The sequence below is a fragment of the Propithecus coquereli genome, unplaced genomic scaffold (genome assembly GCF_000956105.1).
Source record: "Propithecus coquereli isolate 6110/MARCELLA unplaced genomic scaffold, Pcoq_1.0 Scaffold776, whole genome shotgun sequence".
Classification (NCBI taxonomy): domain Eukaryota; kingdom Metazoa; phylum Chordata; class Mammalia; order Primates; family Indriidae; genus Propithecus; species Propithecus coquereli.
In genome coordinates, this window is record NW_012153907.1 from 123,767 (window position 1) to 136,580 (window position 12,814).

The 12,814-nt window shown below is 45.8% G+C and overlaps 1 protein-coding gene across 1 annotated transcript; it reads right to left on the bottom strand.

Moving 5' to 3' along the window:
• Positions 1–7,225: 7,225 nt before the first annotated feature.
• On the bottom strand, positions 7,226–8,946 carry LOC105825074 (cytochrome P450 4F6-like). The gene is made up of 4 exons (XM_012662752.1): positions 8,620–8,946; positions 8,460–8,524; positions 8,215–8,297; positions 7,226–7,902 (listed from the first exon to the last, which is right to left on the bottom strand). Exons 1-4 carry the CDS (start codon positions 8,720–8,722, stop codon positions 7,725–7,727), a joined length of 429 nt encoding a protein of 142 aa, XP_012518206.1. The 5' UTR covers positions 8,723–8,946; the 3' UTR covers positions 7,226–7,724.
• Positions 8,947–12,814: the final 3,868 nt, after the last annotated feature.

A 12,814-nucleotide genomic window follows, 5' to 3' on the forward strand; every position in this document is an offset into this window, starting at 1 on the left:
GGATTGCTTGAGCCCAGGAGTTTGAGGTTGCTGTGAGCTAGGCTGACGCCACGGCACTCTAGCCCAGGCAACAGAGCGAGACTCTGTCTCAAAAAAAAAAAAAAAAAAAAAAGGCAAATAAGATCTTGTTGCTTTGAAATCCATGCTAAGATCACCAATATGTGGGACCACACAATTTGTCCTTGGGAAGGCCACGGTGAGAAACAAAATGTGGACCAATATTGAACTTTCATTAGCCATGGGGAAGAATTCAGACCCCCACAGGACTCTGCAGACATGGGTAAGGCAGGACTTATCATTGGGACTCCTGAATCTTGGATCTGGTGGGAGGAAGACATCCCTAAGGGAAAGCTCCCTGTTCTAGGAATTTTTTGCCTGGGGAGGCTCCAGCCTCCCCAAAGGTTTCTTATCAATCCTAAATGTCTCAGGGGTCGAATCATATAAGGCTGGCTTATGGAATGTCCCCCAGCAAGTGTGGGAGGGAGAGGAGTCACCCATAGGGAGATGGAGGCTGGTGGTTCTCTCTGGGTGCCCTTCCACCCTCAGTGGGCAAGTGCCTGGGACCACAGAATGACCAGCCTTTGGTGCTTTCCATCAACCTCTAAGCCTCCGTCTTCACATCTGAAAAATGGGTCTTATAAAGCTTCACAGAGGGTTGCAAGCATTCTACCAGACATAGGCAGAGAGAGCGGGGAAGAGTAAGTTTCAGATGACATGTGAGTCATGGTCCCATCTACATGTAAAACTTACAAATGTATGTGTGTGTGTCTGTGTGTGTGTGTACACATTTGCATACACATTGAAAAAATGCAGAAGAATCCACACATGACACTGTGTGAAAAAGCTCAACTGTGTTTTCCTCTACTCCCACACCACAAACACACGCAAGACTTCTGTGCCCCAGTGTGTGTGGGTGTCTCCCCACCAATAAGCAAGAGATCAGTTCTGCCACGGACACCAGCTGGGTGTCCTCCGATTCTGACAGTATCTCTCTGGAGACAGTGGCAGATCCCACAGAGAGAGGGCTCAGTCCCCAAGATTGCCACCCCCTTGCAGACACCAGACACCAGTCTAGGCTTCCAGAGCTTCTGACCCACCAGTGTTCAAGTTGGGGTTTTTATAACCCCTCCTTTGGGTTTGATTAGTTTGCTAGAGTAGCTCACAGAACTCAGGAAAATGCTTGCTATGTCTACCAGTTTATTATGCAGGATATTTGAACGGATCAAAATAAATAGCCAAATGAAAAGATATACAAGGTAAGGTCTGGAAGGGTCTGGGGTGCAGGATTCCGTCTCTGCAGAGCTGGGTGTGCCACCCTCCCAGCACATGGATGAGTTCTTTGCCTCCACGTGTTCAGCTACCCGGAAACTCCCCGAAACCTGTTTTTTGCACCTGTAATGGAGACTTCGTTGGCAAGGCATGACTGAAGCATGCGCGATTGTGTTGAAATGTGATTGGATGGAAAGGACAGGATCTGAACGCTGTAAGTCCTGTCTGTTCAGATTCCTCTTGGCCTCTCTGGGCAGCATTCCTTCCTCCAGGGTGTGGGGCAGGGCCCTCTCTGGAATGGGTTTTATTACCCACATTCAGAAAGGCAGGAGAAGATTAGACAGAGAGAGAGATTCTGTTACCTGAGGCCTGCTTCTGCGGTTTAAAATGCCCCCAAATTATAACAAAAAACTATAACAAGGACTATTGGAGCTATAAGCCAGGAACCGTGGATGAAAACTGGTATGGTATTTATCTCATAATATCACACAGTGGAATTGGGGGAAATAGATTTGGAGCAATGACCCTTTTAGCTTTCTATGCATCTCTGTTGCTTTGTTTTTCACACCAAGCTGCTATAAATTTAATCATTAAAACAAAACATTAGGGCCAGGCACTGTGGTTCACATTTGTAATCCCAGCACTTCGGGAGGCCGAGGTAGGAGGAACACATGAAGCCAGGAGTTTGAGACCAGCCTGAGCAACATAGCAAGACCCTGTTTCTACAAAAAAATTAAATTTAACTGGGCATGGTGACATGCACCTGTGGTCCCAGCTACTTGGGAGGCTGAGACAGGAGGATCCATTGAGCTCAGGAGTTTGAGGTTACAGTGAGCTATGATTGCACCACTGCACTCCAACCTAGGCAATAAAAGGAGACCCTGTCTCTAAAAAAAAAAAAAAAAAACTTTCAAAAGAAATAAGGGGTTGGGATGGGGGCACACACTGCTGGTACACAACACAGGTGAGCAGTTGTTATTTTGAGTCACCATGAAGACACACCTCCCAGGACCCACCTGAGTTCTTTCTAGACAAGTGTGCAAACTGCCCGCCGGCCAGAGTTTCACTATTCTTTCGTCAAATGTTGGGAAGGAACAAGTTCTGGATTTAGCAGAACTTAGTTGAATCCAGGTTCTATGACCTGGAATAAGTTGCTTGCCCTCTCTGAGCCTCGTATCATCCTTGGCAAAAATGGAAAGGTGGAGTTATACCTCCCAAATAGTTGATTCCTCAACGACAAACTTTACCTGAGCACCTACCTGTACCAGACACAGTGCTAGGGCCAGGAACACAAAATGACAAAACAGACGGGGTCCCTGGCATTGTGGTGCCCATGCCTGATGGAGGAAGCCCTCGGGTAATAAGACCGAGTCCGATGGTGGCAGTCACGAAAGAAATGAGCAGAGTGAGATGAGTTAGTAATGACCGAGGAGGTTGTTCTGGACACTGTGACCAGGACACTGTGACCCCAAGAGGTGACCTTTGAGCAGAAACCTGAGTGACATGAAGGAGTGGGTCAGGTACAAGGACCACCCCCAAAGCCACACCCGGAGCATAAAGACCCAGCACCTGGGGGTGGGGAATCGAATGACGTTAAAAGCATGTTCAGCTTTAAGAAACAATGGTGATACAGCACCTCTTGTATACTCCTGGATAGAGCTGGAACGCATTCTACTAAGCGAGGTATCCCAAGAATGGAAAGACAAGCACCACATGTACTCACCATCAAACTGGTATTAGTTGATCAACATCTAAGTGCACATATAAGAATAACATGTATTAGATGTTGGGCAGGGGAGGGGGAGGAGGGAGGAGGGGACGGGCATATGCACAAACAATGAGTACGATGCGCACCCCCAGGGGAATGGACACACTTGAAGCTTGGACTTGGGGGGGAGGGAGGGTAAGGGCATCATACGTAACCTAATCATCTGTACCCCCATAACATGCTGAAATAAATAAAAAAATAAATAAATAAAAATAGATTATATTAAATATAAAAAAAAAAAAAAGCATGTTCATTCTTCCTACCTTCCTAGTCATGAGATGAACGGAGACTTGGGGCCATTTCACTCAGGGGTCATGGCGGGGAAGCAGGAGCCAGCCACACTGAGGACCCACAGATGGGGAAATCTGGCCCAGTATTCAAGCCAGAAGCAGTTGCTGCATTCGGTTCACTACAATAAAGGTCACGAAATGTAACCAGCTCTCGAAGGCACATTTAGGACCAGATCAGCTGTCCGGGTGTGCCAACATCTTGGCAGAGGTCCCAGGAAATCAGAGAAGCTCATTTGTGAGGGAAAGGGCCTAAGGAAAGCTCCAGAAAGGTCTAGAGTACCCACAATAGCTGATATGAACCTCCTGTGGGTGGGATCTATTGGGTGGTGCCAGCTCTGAGCAGTTGGTCCCACCAGCCCCACCAGCCCCAGCTCCAGAAGGGACAGACTCAGGGTGGGGTCCACAGAGACCACCCCTGGGGAAGGGGAAAGGGTGCTTCTCATCCAAAACCAGGAAGGAGACCCAAGAGCATCACTGAAAAGGAGCAGAGGCCAGGCGTAGTGGCACACTCCTACAATCCCAGCAACTCAGGAGGCTGAGGGGGGAGGATCACTTGAGTCCAGGAATTTAAGTCCAGCCGGGGCAATACAGGAAGATCCTGTCTCAGTTTTTTAAAAAAGGAACAGAGGAGCCTGTGGGGTAGGAGGCAGGGGGAAGGGGGGACAGAATTTTGCTCCTCATTTAGGTGTCTGCACGACCAGCAGGCAAGGGGACGACCCGGGGCAGAGGCACCGAGCGAATCCCCCCTGCAGGGGCATGCGGAGCCGGCGCTGACCCGCTGTAGGGGTGAGCTACTACAGGGGTCTGTGGCCACCTGCTGCTGCCTCTCCAGTCAAATCGGGAGGTGGCGCTTTGGTCAGTGGGCACATCCACAGGAGATGAGAGGGGACAGAGAACTGATATCTGTCCTCTGCCTTCTCCATACAGCTACAGACACTCTCTTTGTGTTCCAGGAACATCTACTCCCTGGACCCCCACCTGGGCGTGGTGACAGTTCTCAGATGATGCTACCCCCAGGGTGCTGCTCCCTCCCTCATGGTTCCCCTGGACCCTGCCTACACCCTTGGACGTGGCCCCTTCTTAAGACCCCCCGCGCTTTAGCCGATTTGAGGTCTCTGCCAGGACCCAAATGCTGCGTTCCCCCAGGGGATGGGACTTCCCCACAAATTGGTTATGTGGGTGTTGATGTTTGTATAGGAACGTAGGAAAAAGCACTTCTAATGGTTGGAATGGAAGGAGGAGTGGAAAGTAGAATTTTTTTCATAAATGTCTACATTTACCAATTGTTTCCTTTTCTTATGTGAAAGCTGTTTGGTATTTTTAATTATAACTACTAATCTGTATAATTACAAATTACAGTTTTAAAAGAAAGTGCTTAGTGCCACGCCTGACTCCACCTGTGTGACTTGTGAACGACGGAGAGCATCGTAGGTTAAGACCCGGAACACGGGGTGCAGGTTGCTTGGTTCAAACCCCATCTGTGGGCCCCTGAATGAGAGGCACCCAGTCCTTGGCCTCTGCGATCCGCGGGAGCCCCCTACAGCCACACAGTGGGGAAGCCCTGTGGGTCGCTGTCCTTGGTGCTGAAAGGAACAGCCACATCCCCTCCCCTCTGTCTTCCTCTCACTGTTGAAAACCCGCGTGACCTCCACTTCCTGGAACATCTATATGAAAATAAAGTCCAGATCTTGCCTCTATGGCAAAAAAGTAAAAAATTATTTTTAGTTCTAAGCTTTGAACTAGCTCCGCACCATAGACCCTTGCAATTTCTCAGATCTAACTATGGATATTTTGGTTTTGTTTTCGTTTTTGTTTTCTGTAAATTTTTTGTAGATGCAGGGTCTCACTATGTTGCCCAGGCTAGTCTCAAGCTCCTGGCCTCAAGCAATCCTCCCACCCTCAGCCTCCCAAAGTGCTGGGATTACAGGTGTGCACCACCACCACACCCTAACTATGGATACTTTGAATTTACTGAATATTCTAATGAATGTTTTTCAACAGCAGGTTACCACATTTCCCAAAACTTAAAGTTACCTTTTGTGACATAAAAACATTTCAAAATTAAAATTGCAATGCAAAAAGTACAGAGAGGGAGGAAATTAGCCCTCGTGACCTTAATTCTTAACATATTTGGCTCCTATGTTATATATACTGGCTTGTTCAATCATCAGAACAGCCCAATAAGGTGGATACTATCAGATAGTAAAAGAACTGAAGCTTAGAGAGATAAGAAGTTTTCCTCAAGCCAAGCAGCTAGTAAATACAGACTGGGATTCTGACCTTGGCAGTACAACTCCATGGTGATGTGGATTGTCTTAGTCCATTCAGGCTGCTAATTGTAAACTGGGTAATATATAAACAATAGAAACAATAGAAATGCTCACAGTTCAGGAGTCTGGGAAGTCCAATATAAAGGTTCTAGCAAATTCAGTGTCTAGTGAGAGCACATTCCTTGTAGATGGCATCTTCTTTGTGTCCAGCCATGGTGGAAGGGGCAAACAAACTCTCTTATGTCTCTTTTTTAAAGACATTAATCCCATTTATGAAGGCAAAGCTCTCATGACCTAGTCACCTCCCAAAGGCCCCTCATCTCAATACTACCACCTTGGAGGTCAGATTAAAAGGCATGAATTTGGGAGGGACACAAACATTCAGATCACAGTATGGATTCAGGATCATCTCACACTGACTGCATCTACCTAGCTGCCCCATCTTCCCTAAAGAGCGGTCCTTGTCCTCATGGTCCAAAGGGACCATGGACAAGTGGTTTGAGGCGAAGGAAAGGGAGGTTTATTACTTTCCCAGAAAATGAGGAAAATGGTAGACTCCCATCTTAAAGCACCAATTTTCCTAACCACAAGCAGAAATACAGAGCTTTTAAAGGAAAGGTTTGCAGGTTTGGGCTATTGCTGTTTAACTATAGTTGACGGTTCTGATCCAACCCATCTCAGGTGAAGACAATCTCGTGATCTCCACCCAGACCTCCACCAGAACAGTTCCACTGGGCCATCTCCTGTGGTACAAAGAACAAAGGACATTCCCCTGTCCCTCCTGACCACCAGCCTGATGCAGGCATGCAGGTTTTAAATCCCAAAAAGAATGAGGGAAGTTTTAAAGAGACAGCTCATAAAACATTTTTGCCCTTTTTAAGGCCGTTCCCTCTGTTACACTGTCCCATGTGGAAAAGTCAAAGATTAGGTAATGATTCTGGTAACCTTCCTTAAGAGAAAACTGGGACACTCTCACTCTCAAGTCTTCCCCTTCCTGCTTCCTGCTGCTTGCAAGATAAGATGGGTGTGGTATCTGCAGCTCAGCAGCTCAAGGCTGCAGTGGGCTATGATTCTGTCACTGAACTCCATGGGGGAAAAAGCTGGATGCTTTTCCAATTCCTTATAGGAATAAATGACATGAAAAGAAAATTAAAAATGACAAAGACACAATTCAAATGAAAAACAAAAACCTAAAATATATATAAATTATATTTTCACACTAGGGGCATTTCTCAATTAAGAAAATGGAAACTCTCTTTTAATGGCCTCATGATGAGAGGGGAAACGTCAAAGCCCAGGGGTGATGCAAAGAGGGGAATTTGAAATAAGACCCTAGTTGCTTAGGTGGAACCCTCAAAGGGCTCCATCTCTCAGGGTGAAAGAGCCTGAATGTGTGATTTCAGCTTAAATTTAAACTGCCTTAGTGACCTTGCACCCCACAAGCCTTGAACTTCATTTAACATAATTCAAATTCTACAAATATTATTTCAAATATGACAGCCAATACCCAGCCAAAGATAACCAGGCAGACAAAAAACACTGACCCCATGAATGAAAACCAGCAAAAAAACGACAGGCAATATAATAGACACAGATGCCACAATGATCAGATACACGCTATAAAGCAACCAGGCTTATTATGTTTAATAAACATAGTATTTTAGTAACCATAGAAACACAATGAAGAAACCTTAGGAGAGAAAAGACTGGGTGTTTCAGATCAGACATGAGGTCAAGGTAGGGGAAGTGTAGTGCCTCTGTGGGTTTGCTTCTGTGACTCAGAGCCTCAAACTTGCTTCTTATGTCCCTCCTTAATCCTGGTCCTTCTCCTGCTCAAATACCTCCCAGGGCTGCCTATCGCCCACAGAAAAAAAGTCCATCCTTGGGCTCTGGAAGAACCAGCCATCAGCGTGGGAGCCCTGTGTTCAGCCAGAGAGTGAGTCAGGCTCTTGGGCTCAGGGACACCCCGCCCCCACCAGTCAGTCCCACCTGCAGGTGCCTGCGGTCCCCGCGCGCCCCCTGCTGGCTCTGGGTGAGGCTCAGGCACAGGTGACAGCGGTTTTATTCCTGGGCGTCTGCAAAGGCAAGTGGGAGGCTCGGAGTGCGTCTTAAGCCTACAGCGGTGGGTCATTGGCGGCCGGCGCTCAGCGGCTCCACCCGCAGCCAGAGGCCGCCCTCGGCTCGCAGGACGATTTCTGGCTTCCTGCGCGGCTCCCTGTCGTCGGGCAGGACGCGGAAGCGCAGCAGCGTGAGCGCCAGGACCACCTTCATCTCCGTCATGGCGAACGTCTGCCCGATGCAGTTCCTGGGGGTGGAGGTGGGGACAGTGACGGCACCCAGGACTCCCAACCGGGCCCCATCGCGCCTGGAACCCGGCCCGGGACCCCCACCCTCACCCTGATCAGCGTGGAGGGCAGAGGCGGGAGGTAATGCTGCCTGGGACCCCCGTGGGCTTGTATATCCCCCCAAGCTGGCTCAGACTCCAGCCCCCAACTCAACCGGCAGACAGGGGAGAAGGTCTGAGCACGCCACAGTTGCAGACATGGGCGGGCTCTGATGAGGCCACTACCTGGACCACCCTCCTCCCGCCCATGCCTCAGACCCCCGCGGGCCTCACCTGGGCCCTGCTGAGAAGGGAATAAACGCCAGAGGTGACCTCTTCTGGGGGTTTTCTGGGTCGAAGCGGAAGGGGTTATAGACCTGGGACGGGGCAAGATAGAGCTGCTGAGTGGGGTCTCTCAGGAATCACAGCCACCCCCAGAAAAGACAGATGTGGGCACAGTAGAGGGAGTGTCTGATTTCCCCAGCCAGGACCCCTCCCCCTCACCAGGTCCCAGGATGGAGAAGGGGGAGGGGCAGCACCTCAGGGTCCGCCCAGACCGACGGGTTGTGATGAATCCCAAAGATGCTGATGACACAGCCGCTCCCTGTCGGGAGGAGGGGACAGTCAGGACAAGGTCCAAGCTGCCTGATGGGACCACCACCCCGCCCAGGAGCCTCCTCCCCCTTTCACTGTGGGCACCTTTGGGGATGACCCGGCCATCTGGGAGCACAACGTCCTTGGTACAGCTGCGGGAGATGGCAGTGACTGGGGGATGCAGCCGCAGACTCTCTTTGATGCACATGGTGAGGAAGGGCAGCTGGGCCAGGTCCTCCCTAAGGAGCACCCCCAACAGTTATCCAGGGAGCAAACACAGCCCTACTGCTGCCCGTGAGGCCCTCTCACCTCCTCCCTCTGACCCTGAGTCATACAACAAAATTAACTCCAGAGGAATAAAGGACGTAAGCATCAGAAAATCAAACTCACAAGAGTACTAGAAGAAAACTTGGCCTGGTAATTTTAGCAAAATAGAAGTAAAAGCAAAACACAAGTAAAGGGTATCCTTAAAAGTACTAACGCATCTGCATGAAAACATTTTAAAAGTTATAAAATAAACTAACAAAAGCAGGGGTGAGGGGAAATCTCCAAGAGGGCTTATAAGTTTATTTGAATAAGTAAAGTTCACTTCACACCCTAGGGTGGGATGGCCTAATATTATAAAAGTATCAATTCTTTCTAAAATAATCAATATATTCAACACAGTCCAACAAATATCAAGCTGCATTTTTCTTTAGAATTTGACATCCTTGTTCTGATTGCAAGAAACAGGCCTTGGCTAGAGTTAGGTCTATTTAAAAATAAAAGATCAAAGAAAGGAAGCACAATCCACCAGATGTTAACACCTATCACAAAGGCATTGCATTATAATAAAAACGACATAAAGCAATCTTTTTAAGTCTGTGGTACTGTTACAAGAACAGAAGAACAGGTCCGTGGAACAGAGTAGAGAGCTTTCCGTCAGGCACGTGATAGGTGAAAACTTAGCATCTCATAAAGGGGGGTCCACACGCCCCTGGGCAATGGAGACTTTGGTGGAAGGTGTTCAGACAGTTGGCAATGTGGAAACCAAAAGACCAGATGCTTGTCTACTCTGTATACAGGGTGGAGTCCCTTCCTAGATGAGAAAGGTAAAACTACAAAGTTAAAAGAAGATAACATAAGAGATATTTTTGTGACCTAGGAGTAGGAATTCTTTTTTTTTTATTTTTTTATTTCAGCATATTATGGGGGTACAGATGTTTAGGTTACGTATGTTGCCCTTCCCCCCTCTCCCCCTCTAAGTCCGAGTTTCAAATATGTCCATCAGGAGTAGGAATTCTTAACACTCCAAAAGCACCAGCAGAAAGATTGAAAAAAAAAGGGACAGTATACATGCAAATTTAGAATTTCTGTGCAATAAAAGAAACCATGGACCAAATTACATTCTGGTGAGAGATTCAGAGGAGATATTTACCATAAGTATATAGATCTAGAACAATGTCTTGAATAGGTAAGATATTCCTGCAAATCAACAAGAGAAAGGACAGGTAAACCAACAGGAAAGAATATGACCCAAGAATTCATGGAAGCCCAAATATGAGATATATTAGGAGGTGCTCAAAGTCGCGTGTTATCAGGGAAACGAAAATAGTCTAACGATGACACGTCACGTCACAACTGTTCGAGGCAAGAGTTAGCAAGGAAGGTAATCCTAAGGGTTAGCTGAGGATGGGGTAGAGGAATCTCAGACACTGAAAATGGTGTAGACAGGAGCTGCCATTGACCATGTGTGTTTTATGGTCCAGCAAGCCGGCTTCCACGTATAGATCCCAGAGAGATCCTCAGACACAGAGATAAAGAGACATGTACAAAGATGTTCATTGCACCGGAGAGACGGAAGCATCCAAGGGACCCAGCACTAAGGGTGGGAGAGGAAAGATTTATAGGATGGTTTAAAGCAATAAACTAATCGTGCTCAGAACCACGAATGGCTGATAAAGTCACACTGCTCCATTTCTGAAAATTTTAAGAACCAGCACAAGATCTGTGATGTAGCAACATATCTGGAATTTTAAATGCATCCACCCCAACAGCAAATTTTACAAATAAAAGGCTCTGTCTCTCTAGGATCATACTGTTGCAGGGCTGGAAGTGGGGTATTGGGATTAAATCGGAAGAAATAAGAATTGCATGGAAAAATGAGAATGGACCATGAACAGAGGAGTATGGTAAACTCTCCTCTTGACAGCTGAGGTCAAAAAATTAATTAATTAAAAGTTTCGAGAGTATTTTTCAAACCGGTAAACCTGATTATAGAGTTCAAATGGAAAAGTAAGAACTCAGAGAATATTGTAAAAGCAAACTAATGATGCAGGACCACCTTGATCAAATAAGAAAATGTTTTTTAAAATGTGATAACGAAGACTTCTTGGTGCTTATGTATGACTAATAAATAAAAGGCATGAAGTGGAATCCAGGAGCAAACTCAAATTTAGCTTATTGTGAATCTGCTACTATTTAAAATCATAAAACAAGTACAAAATAGTCATTACATTCTTTTGAGATAATGCATTAGCCATTTTGAGAAAAAAATAGATTCCTACCTCAGTACTTATTCCAACATAGATTTCATAGGGGAAAGATATTCAATATAATCAATTAATAAAATGTTAAATAAAATATTTTTAAAATACCATTACAGGAAAACACACAAGAATTTTACATTTTATTATTAGAGTGTGAAAGCTTTTCCGAGCATGATTTTTTTAGGAAAAAAAAAACCCAGAAGCTATAAATGAAAGAAAGAATTGATAAATTTGACTAAAAATAAGTGAATCAAACCAAAATAAATAAGGCAAAACCAAATATACAGTCAAAGACAATCCAAGGAAGAATTTTGTATAATGGAGAAAAGAAATAATTTTCTTAATATGTAAAGAGATCTTATAAATTGCTAAGAAAAAAAAACTAGAAAACCCCAAAGAAGGGAAAATTAAGCAAACTGACACTTCACAGAAAAAGAAAACTACACGGTGAACACAATACTCAACTTTACTCATATTTAAAGTGATATTCATTAAAATAGCAAAGTCTTATTTTGCACTCATTGGATTGGCAGGTGGTTTAAAGTTTCGTAGAGCAAACTGGTGGGAAGGATACGAGGAAACAGGTATTCTCAGAATCTGTGTGTAGGAGCAGATTTTCCAAGAGCTACTGAACTATAAAACTCAAGTGATCTTTGATTCAGCAACTGTACTTCCGGGATTTTGTTCTTCGAAGGTGCTCACACGTGTAAGCCATGGTCAGTGTACATGGATGGTCACTGCATCGTATCTCTTACAGCAAAAGGCTTGGAACTATACAAATGTCCATCAAATGGAGAAATGTTTTGAGAAATGATGGTACATCCATATAATGGAATCTTATACAACTAGCAGAAAGGAGGAAGCAGAGATCACTAGTCCTGTCACAAACTGGAGGCTAAATCAGTACAGAGATACTAACAGGCGCTTTGGCAATATCTATTATAATTGAAAATGTTTACATAAACATCCTCGACAGGGGCGTGAGCTGGGTAAACTGAGGACTGGTACATAGCACTCAGAAAGGAGGAGCTCCAGGACACACGTTGAGTGAGAACAAGTGACAATATATACATATATATACGTAGACTATATTGCCAAGAGAAAGGTCTAGAAGGGCTTATGACAAACGAAACAGGTGATTAGGCTTGAAGGAGAGGATAACAATGGTGAATTTAATCTTCCCTGTAATGTTTCATTGTGTAAAAACGAAAAATAAAATCATTCCTGTGACTGTCTTTTCAAATCAAAACTAATTTTTCAAAACTTCATATTGGAAAAAACTAAAAATATCTTAAAGCTTTATTGTCATGTGCATACCTGAGCACTCTGTGTATACTCCTAGTTGTGCAGAAACAGAGAGGGTGCAAGAATGCACCAGAGGAGAGAGACCCAGCACACGAACGTGGGTAGAGACGGAACACTGTCTGGGAGGACACAGGAAGCCATGAGGGCAGGAATGGGGTTGGGATGCTGGCACAAGATAGAAGCTTATATTCGTCGTAACCCTTTTGTACTGTCTGAATATTTACCAAGTGCATAATTTTTTGAAGTTGAGGCCAGCACAAAACCAGGACAGCTGTGCTGAGCAAAGCCTCGAAGTCCATGGCAATACCTCCAAAACGTTTGTCCAGTCCAACATCTCCTCTCCATCCCTCAGGCCCTGGACCAGAATCTATCCCCTGGACTCACAGCTCCCAACTCATCCCCTCCAGTTTTCCCCCTTGTAGCCACAGAAGGATATTTCTGATACCGCGATCTGACCTGGACCTCCC

Coding starts and splice junctions, on each gene's coding strand:
- LOC105825074 (XM_012662752.1), bottom strand. CDS start 8,722: ATGTGCATCAAAGAGAGTCTGCGGCTGCATCCCCCAGTCACTGCCATC. Junction 8,298..8,459: donor CGGTCTGGGCGGACCCTGAG/GTGCTGCCCCTC, acceptor GCCCCGTCCCAG/GTCTATAACCCCTTCCGCTT. Junction 7,903..8,214: donor CCCTTCTCAGCAGGGCCCAG/GTGAGGCCCGCG, acceptor CTCCACCCCCAG/GAACTGCATCGGGCAGACGT.